Here is a 9,933-nt window from a genome sequence, read left to right as displayed (position 1 = left end):
TTATTTCGTAAAATATATTTCGTCAACGTGGTGTTATGGTGTCACTACACATTCAATTTCATTTTATAAGTTCGCGAGGGTAAATACGTCGATGTCTGGGGTTCGGTGGAATTTAATATTGCGTTGGCGAAACGATATTCTACCAAAAAGTTTCATGCAACTGGGATACAGTTGGCTAACATCTATAACGAAATAAAATGCTTGTACGCAAGAGAACAAGTGTAAAATAATAATGTGTCTATCGAAGCACATTATTATATCGTTCACGAATCATCGGACGAAAGTGAACGAAATAGAAGCAATATCTAATTGAAAAATTTAAATAACAGTTTACTTCACGAGATAGCAAACAAATAAAATCAATTTTACAAAGATTACTTTGTATACATTACCTTTGAATGCAGCGAAATATGCGTGCTCTTGCCGTGGCCCTCGATTTTGCTCTCGGGGAAAAGAATTCATGAAATAAGGTCAGTTTACTGTTTCCTTGAGAAGATAATTTTAGAATACTTGCAGCTCTTTTCTCACCGTTCGTCCCGCGCGTTTTCTCTTAAAAGACCATTTACCATGCCCAACAGCTTATTACTTATTACAAGACCCGTCACGAATGTTTACGCAAATACGAAATTCCCAGTGACCGATTTGCGAAGAATGCACGAATCAACGAGAAATTCGTTTACCCAATTCCATCCGCAGAGTGATTTACGTAACTGGAACGAGTCGTATTTCTTTTCCCATCGCAATTAGGAAGAAGTGTTAGAGTAGGAAAACGAATGGCTCAAAGCGAACTAAATTTTCAGAGTGATATTTTTTCAAGAGTGCTACGATGTACGTGCGCTCTACAAGTGTACCAGTTTTTCAAGTAACCGGTAGAACGCGAGTTCTAGGATTTTTTCTGATAGAATCAGTAGACCTTTTCCGAAAGAGAACTTTGTTTAAGAGTACACCTACCGCACAACTTGCGGTCACTTCTTTCTTGTGAGGCTTTCGATATTTATAAATATAAATTTAAATGTAAATTTCATTAGCACTAGAAATAAATAATAATTACAATTACTGTTGTATATCGAAATATTGTATTGGGCTTCATATTCAAATATTGTATTTAAGGCTTCATCTCCATATACGGCACATAACTTCTTTTGTGCTTGCGATGCGTTCTTGCCATTTCGGAAGTAATACAATAAAATGTGTCGGAAGTGCACGTCCTGTTTTTCCATTTTTAAATTGGGATAAAAACAAAACTAAAGAACTAATCGATATAATTTTCTTTACTAATTAAAAGTAGAAGTCCATACAGTAAGAAAAAAATATAGGTTAGATGCTCTGACAACGTTAACAAAACAAAAGAAAGTGTAGAGTGAATCTATCGACAAAAACGGCAATGACTTAGTTACCAACCCAATAGATTACATCGTAGATTACACACGTTCTTGTAGAAAACCGACTTTGCACGATATAGACTGTACAATACTGTATCAAATACAGAACAATAATATATAGGGTTGGAAACCAAGTAATTGCGGATTTAAAATAAGAAGGAAAATTCAATTCTTTCGTATAAAAATATAAGTTTATTCAATTAGACAAATCAATTTTAACACTGCCTTTCTTTCAAGGCTACATTTTAATATACTGTATATAATATAAAAATCGTGTTTCCAATGCTTGCTTTTTTGAAAATAATGTAATGAAATATGTCTGAAACGCGCGCCTTGCCCTTCCATCTTCAAACAGTGATAAAAACGAAACTAAATAACTAATCGATACAATTTTCTTACTAAATTGAAGATGAAAGTCCAGACAGTAAGAAAACAATATAATTTATATATTGTTATATTTTAAGAAAACAATTGAGTGAAGCACGAAACATTCACGAAAGCCACTATAGTGGCGCGTCGTGCCTAAGACGTTAATTGCCAACCCAATAAATACATAACAATACGTGAATAGTTGTCAAGGTTAGAAGGATATAATTACATGTGCTAAATTCTACATTATCGTTTATCGATTTAGGATTTTATTTATTCAGAAGAAGAGTTTGCAGAAGATAGCTTATAGAGATATACATAGAGAGAAAATAGTAATACAAGTAGATTTTGTTGAGAATTGCATGGTGATATATTTGGCATCTTATATCTGAAGACGGCACACTGAATAACAAGAGACAGGTTGTAAACTGTTTCGGGTGTCCCATCATTTGTTTCTTTATTTAGCATGTGTCTCATTAGATGGCAATGCTGTCTCTTGATTTTCTATAGATTTCTGCGGGGTGTTCCAAAAATTTCACAAATATTATTTATATATTTTCCATTCAGTTGTAAATGTATGTAAAACGACACAGATTACATTAACGTTCACTTTCACTGCACTATTATTCCACACTGGTCACGAATTATTCAACAATTGACACATGTCCGAAGTTTCCAGCGTTATTTTGTGTGGCCCTGAAAAGAGCCGATTAAATTCCAATTCGGTGCTCGAAATGTCCATCGTCCATATCGAGACACCATGTCGCCCGGGTGGGTACTTGTCTTTCGACGGCCGCAAGCGTACCCCCTCATTTCCGGGGTGCGAGACATTTTTGGGACACCTTGTATAGTACACATATTTACGCTTAGCAATCGACAAAAGAACGTAGGCAATGTGGCGACAGTGACGTTGACGCGTGCATCACGTGAAGGGACTCATATAAGCCAAATATTCGACATAATAAAGTATCCATTAAAAATCAAACGCAATGGGAGTCCGAGGTTTAATGTCTTTTATGAATACTTACGGAAATAGTTGTCATGAAAACCATGAACTCCAAGATACGTACTTGGTCATCGATGGTAGTAACGTAAGTTATCAAATATATTACAGATGTGCTGTACTCACTTGTATATTCGGTGGTAACTACGATGTATATGAGGAAGCCGTATCAAAATTCTTTGATAATTTGCTAGAGTGTAATGTGACACCATTAGTGTTACTAGACGGAGCATACAACATTTCAAAAATAGACACTGTACTGGACAGGAGTAAACAAAGGCTTGAAAATGTGATGACTTTGATTAGAAATCCAACGGAAGATAATGTTCCTCCTTTGCTCATGACAGTGGTTTTCGTACAAGTTTTAAGAAAGAAAAATATTCGTCATGCACGCTGCATGTTCGAAGCTGACGGGCCTATAGCTTCGCTAGCTAAACTATTAAACTGTCCTGTACTTAGTTTTGACTCTGACTTTTATATACATGGAACATTGTATATACCATTTGATAGACTCGGTGATGATGTAGTCAAGACCCCGAGTGGCAAAGCGATACGTTGTCAATTATACAGATATGAACACTTCCTACGTATTTTCAAAGGACTGACTCATCATACATTGTCTTTAGCTGCAACGATACTCAGAAAGGACACTACAATAAAGCCAGCGTTATTAAAAAACTTTTTCTCTAAATTTGAAGAACATGCTCGAGGGAGATGCCAGATCATATACCAGACATTTACTTTGCTCAGTCAATTTACCGTGGACGAAGCTATTGCTGAAATCTTAATTGGAATACCTAAATCGATGAGGCATCGGGTATTAGATGCAATAGAATCACATATCAATGACTATACCTGTATAAATCTACCCGAAGAAGTGCTGGTACCATTAATTATTGCTAAATTTCCTGAAGATTCTACAACACCGGCTTACAAATTTACTAAAGATATTGACAGTTTACCGTTCCGAGGAAAGTATAGCGAGGAAGACCTTGGAACGATTGACAAAAATAATATGATCGTAATAAGAAATATACTTCTAGAACATACCAAGTCTCAAAACGGAAATGATTTGATTATTGACAGATTACCCAGATGGTTTGTGGATGAGGTTGCTAAAGCTGAACTTTCAACAGCTTTAATAAGCTACATACTAAAACATACGAGCGTATTACCAATACAAATAGAAAACCTGGATCGTCCTTCAAGCAGCTTGACAAGTTTGAAAATAGTTAGCGTTACATATGGACTTTTATCATCACTAATAGACGACAGAAGAACCTACATGAAATATGTATTTAGGGACCAAAACATGAATTTCGTATGCAATGCGTTAGAAGGGACACAAACAGTACCTTTATTAATCCTTAGAGACCTTCCATTGGGTACGCGAAGGGAAATTTTGAACGACGTACTCGGTATTAAGAACATGAAGTGTGTCGATGAACTTTTACCGGAATGGAAGTTGTACATTGGTTGTATTAAGTATTGGACTGATCAAGAAAAACTGTACAAATCGCATAAATGTTACGTTTATTCGATAATAATCTGTATATTATATAATATAGTAATTTCAAGGGTAGGAAATCATCGTTTCATACACAGTTTCCAAGATGCATATGGTAGTTTAATCCCTCTTTCAAGAAATAGAAGACAGGCATGCAGAAACAAATTCAAAATCTCGACAGATATTACAATTGTTAAGGCTCGTTCAGAAATTAATATGAAGGATTGTCTTTTAACGTTACCATTTTTTATTCAGCATTCCAACGTACAACTCGGAAAAATATTCGAGATTGATATGTCTATTGTACATGCATTTGCAGAATTTCAAATGTCTTTACTTGCTGCTATTGATTTGAATGCACTATTGGGCCGTCCTTATCGAGAGCCAAATGTAGCGAATTTGTTTAACGGTACATTTTTGTACAATGTGTGCAAGTATTTGCAAACATCCAATGATGTGGACGAGTGTGTAAATGATATTTTTGAGAATGCGCCAACTTTCTTAAGACTCTTTAATCTATTATTTTCAAAAATAAATCCATTTCTTGCATAAAATGTAAATCAAGTATATCATACTCAATTTGAATATAAGATTTAGGCAATGTTCATAAATATTTTTAAATTACCTCGGAAGAATTACAATTACACTGCCCAACAAATGGTAACTTTTTTTTAGATTTCAGTAATTTTGTTTTCAAGTGCGTGTTTGGGTAGTAACACGCTGCAAGTATCTTTCCTTTCTATTTTATTATATTTCTATAATATTAAACCATATCATATTATTTACTGTCATGTTATCTACATTATTTTCTTTTATAAAGTTTTTCTTCCTTCATGCTGTATCATTCCTTGTATAATAAATATATAATAAAATACGTAAGCAGTTTGTGTTTTACTTCTACATATTAGACATGCTTTTTTATATAATGTACTTAGATTCGCAAAACTCCCGTGATCTAATTATGAGCAGCACAATGGTAGGTACGAATACAGTGTATACTGTGTATTTTTCGGGGCGTGCATAGTTGTACGAGTGGCGAAACGTCGAAATTGCCGAGGACCTCGTCGGATCCGCTTTATTCTGTCCCAGTGAGCGGCAGCGGTTTCTTTCTCACAATGCAACCCGTCTTTACTTCAGAAGGACCGCTCGCAAGCGTAACAGCGAAATCTTATTACGTTCTATAAAAGAACGTGCCTACTGTACGTAGCCGTAGCTCGAGACGAGACCAGAAGAGTCGGGTGTAGCGTGTGCATGCGATCGCGCTTTCATCCTCGCGCGCTCTTGCTCTCGTCTACTATGATTCATCCGGCTTTCATGAGAAAATGCAATTTTTACGGCACAACGCGAGGCACGGCCTTATGTCACGCGCTATAACAGCCGCTATTACGACCGCCCCGGTAGACATCCCTGAGACAAAGCTAACCGGTTGCTCCTCGGATACACCGGCGGCTGCATTATCGTGTACCCCTTGCGAAATCAACGGAACGCATATACCCAAACGCGGAACGCGTTATCTCGCCTTCTCTTCCTGAAATTCCGACTTGAGATCCTGTCTTTGGCCTTGCGTCTCGAGCTCTTCGCAATTATACTTGAAGCCGTTGCGATTTTATAATGTAGGATGTTTCGCCTGAAACGGGCTTCCTAATTACTTTTCTCAACTACAAAAGCAATGCTACGGAAGTATCTCTTGTGTTGTACGTATGTTGTCAAGGAGTGAAGCAAATGGGGAACTATATTTTATGAATATCTTTTGTTCCCGTATTTCTCTGAGATCGTTCGCGTTCCATTCTTCACCTAAGTGTTCATTAAATTCTAGGAATATGCAGCACGATCTACAATCTAATTGTTAATCTTGATAGTTTTCAGTTAATTGTTTTACGCAGAGCTTTTAGTAATAGAAACATTAAAAAATAATATTTTAGACATCCCATGGTAAACTAGTTCATCTAAAATTCAATACAGAATTTAAATAGAATTTAAACACAGAACAATATATGAATTAGATGTCGCTAATAATGATTCCATCTTATTGTTCAAGCATAGGTTACTTCCTGACAGTTCGTCCTTCATTTCTTTCAGTCAATTTCAATTTAGAAAAATTGTAAACAAAGATGAATTGTGCAATCCGATCGGCCTGCTGTCTACCAATTTTCCTGTGTAAATAAAAACAGTAGCCGAATAATGTTTGACTTCTCAGCCGTCGTCTATTTATGATGGTAATTTGTTTTAGTTCAGTTTATTACAATAACATGAGCTCATCGTGAAGCGGTCGTTAATACATTTCTTAGGGTTTTCTTAGGCGCGACGTTTCATAGGTTTTTCTTCGGCAATGTATTCCATGATGATCTATTTACCGCGATAAGGAATTTCAAGCAGCCTGCTCGGGTCCGCGTTAATTCCACGCAACCCAATTTAAAATGTGAAAGCAATGTTTTCCTTCCTCTTGTGTCTGCGCAAGTGAGTATAATGCTCGAACTTGTATCGTAACAGTGCGTTTCATTATTACGAAATGAATTCGAAAGTGGAAATTTTCATCACGATACGAATCTAAAGCGGCTGTTCTGCACACACGTGTACGAGTAATGAGCCGAGGTTATTTATATTGTTTACCTTTCATTCTGTGGCAACGCGATACAACCACCAGATATTGTCGAAACAGAAAATATTCACGCTCTTACGGCCACTGGCTTTTAAACTTCGGTTACGAGAGCATAACAACATGATCGAAAAACATGTGTGGAAGTCATTTTTACACGAACGAAAATTCAAACGAAAATGTCTGAACAATAGCTCTTCTTGCAGATACTAGAAATTCAAACTTCTCTGATACATTACACAATTTTTTCATGATTAAAACCTGTGAACCATGGATTCGAAAATTCACGCTTTTACATTATAATGATCCCCTAAAACTTGATACGCTATAGCTCGTATCGTTTTGCAATAGTATAATTATTTTCCTTTCTGTTCCAGGGAATAGCTGAGAATAATTAGGCGATGGCCGTAAAGAGGAAACATCAGCCTTTATATTAGTGACAATCAAATTTGGAAAGGCGGGAGGCGGGGTGAAATCATAGTGACTTACGTTTTCGAAAATTTTGTCTCGTGTTTAAAATGTAATCTATACGTGTTAAAATGTTAAAAATACGAGGGAAATAAATTATAAAATATTGATCACTGAACAGTACAAGTATTAGTAATCAATAGCACTACTTGTCTTTTGTAATAGAATCTTAACGCTTTAAAATTAATCATCTTTCTATGAAATTGTTGCGGTTTATATTTTGATAGTAGGAAATTTAGTGTTCTCGGATTAAATGGACCATTTTATATATTCGACGGTCAGTTAGCTATCAGTAAATTGTTACGGATACGATGATCGTCACCAGTAGAAGCAATTTCGAAGCCGTCGCATCACCATATTTCATTCTAACGAGATCGAGCCTAATTGTAACACGTTGAATTCCCGAGTTCCGTTTAACAAAGAAAAAGACGCCTAATGAGTCACTTTCATGGGAGAGCGCAGTTTTCTCGTACAGCAATAAGAGCTTTCATAATTTTCCATACAAAAGGATGAATATAACGTAATTACATTATGACAAAGCGTCCTTTGTCCCTTTGAGTCACGGATAATATATCGACCAAAGAGATTTTAACGAATCTGCGTACTTTTCCGTCGACTATATTTATCTATCGATGGATGGAGAACATTAATTTTACGAAACCTTGCGATCCATCTATTAAATAACATTCGTTATACCACTTTCGATTAATTAGCTCTCCCTATGACTTTCGAGTCACACGCAAATACCGTATACATCTCCTAACAACGAAATCGTCTCTCTTGCAATAAAATGTTTTATAACATGAATTCTTGCTTTCTCTTTCTTAACAGCAAGTTTACTTTTAATAAAATTATACAAAAATAAAATTAATTTTTTAATTAACGAAATATAAATTGCCCTATGTCGAGATGGTTTACTATACACACAAATATGCATTTGTGTAACGTGCTTTTTTTAATCTTCGTCGGTAAATGTATGTTATGACAAAAAATTAATAAATAATTACTTTCAGTGTTCTGTAAGTCTCCCTTCCTGTTTTTTTTTTTTTACATAAGTTTGCAACCTAAATATTATATTTATGAAACGAAGAATCCTTCGATGGTCTTGATAGCTCAATTGGTCCCAGCAATCACCCGAGAACCAAAAGATCCGGATTCTACTCCCGGTGAAGTTGTCTAATCGATAGATTCATTTTCTCGGCACGCGTTTGAACAGAGTCGCCCTTTCTATCGAAATCTATGGTATTATCTAGCCTGGTCTTGTACAAGACCAGCGTGATCGATAACACTGATTAAACACGGTATTATTTCATCAATTACTATGCGGCGTAATTCTATCTGACACATATTTCATACAATACTGTTTACGTTGTTTATTTTATAGCCTATAATTACATGTAATTTTCAAATTTAATTATATATAACCTGTCACTGTTGTTCGCAATTGGAATTATAGAAAGTAATAACGAAGCTTGCTTTTATTGTAATTCTGATCACTTGTAGTTGAGCTACGGGCTTCTGCAACTACTTTGTTAAGAGTTAACCGTTAATGCAGGATACTTTTACACTTTCGTAGTTATAAAATCGATCATTTATCATTTTCGTTCACTTAATTCTCCAGGAAATAGACGAGATTATGCATTATATTATTCACATGTCCGCTAATTAAAAAGGCGTCTTTAATTCTTTTTTTGTAAGATACATCTAGTAAAATTAAGTGAAAAATTTAAAGCAAGTAATTGCTAACATAGGCCACAATCGTATTTAATACACAGAGTTTGCGATCCGATCGTTGTCAAAGAAGTCCTCGCATATATATAGCAACTACAAAAAATATAACTTTGTCATTTCTGTCGACGTTATAACATATTTCAAATCGTAAGATACCTAGTCGCAGAAAAACTAACGCATTTTCAAGCTGCGAGAACTATGTTACAGTCAGAGTATGGAATTGCCTAAGGGTGAACTTCCTCGTTGATTTTTTCAAAACTTGCGTTGCCCAGAAGAAATAATCTGCGAACATCCCCTGGATCCTGTTGAAGGCAAGAAATTCAAGTCAAAATGAAAATTCGCGTATCATGTAATACTCGAAGGTGGTTGTTCGCGGAATAGTCGGATCGTGATCTGCACGATCGGACCCACAAACACATACACACACAGGCATATATACACACAGAACCGTGGATCGGCTTCTGCTGTCGATGTGTGCGTGTATAAGAGAACGCGTGCGACCGCGCGCATAAAGAGCTGCAGACGTCGTAAGGCCAACTTTCTCCTCCGGCGAGCAATAAGGCGGCATTACGCAACCATGCTCTCTGTGCCTTTTACTGTGTTGCGAGCACAGAGAGCCGTTGGCCAGATCTGTTTTCATCATCCGTGTTCGCGCTGCGAAACATTTCATTCGATCTCTTTAATTCCCATAAGCCTTACTGCCGCGCTCGCCCTCTTTCCAACGTCTTTCGTCTATTAGGTCACTGTTCCTCAGACAGAGACTATGCATTTCCACTGCATTCTGAAGAACCGTACGCTTATGCCAAAGGAAAACCATCGATCTCTCCGCGAAGTCACAGTGATCAATTTAATTCGTAACTGCATTTATGACAAGAGC

The 9,933-nt window shown here is 36.3% G+C and overlaps 1 protein-coding gene across 1 annotated transcript; it reads left to right on the top strand.

Annotated features, from left to right (window-relative positions):
- Positions 1 to 2,740: 2,740 nt before the first annotated feature.
- LOC144476256 (protein asteroid-like) lies at positions 2,741 to 4,813 on the top strand. The gene has a single exon (XM_078192958.1). The coding sequence runs from the start codon at positions 2,741 to 2,743 to the stop codon at positions 4,811 to 4,813; it is 2,073 nt and encodes a 690-aa protein (XP_078049084.1).
- Positions 4,814 to 9,933: the final 5,120 nt, after the last annotated feature.

The sequence above is a fragment of the Augochlora pura genome, chromosome 10 (genome assembly GCF_028453695.1).
Source record: "Augochlora pura isolate Apur16 chromosome 10, APUR_v2.2.1, whole genome shotgun sequence".
NCBI lineage: Eukaryota > Metazoa > Arthropoda > Insecta > Hymenoptera > Halictidae > Augochlora > Augochlora pura.
The sequence above is the reverse complement of the archived record's forward strand: the minus strand, read 5'-3'. Positions and strand labels throughout refer to the sequence as shown.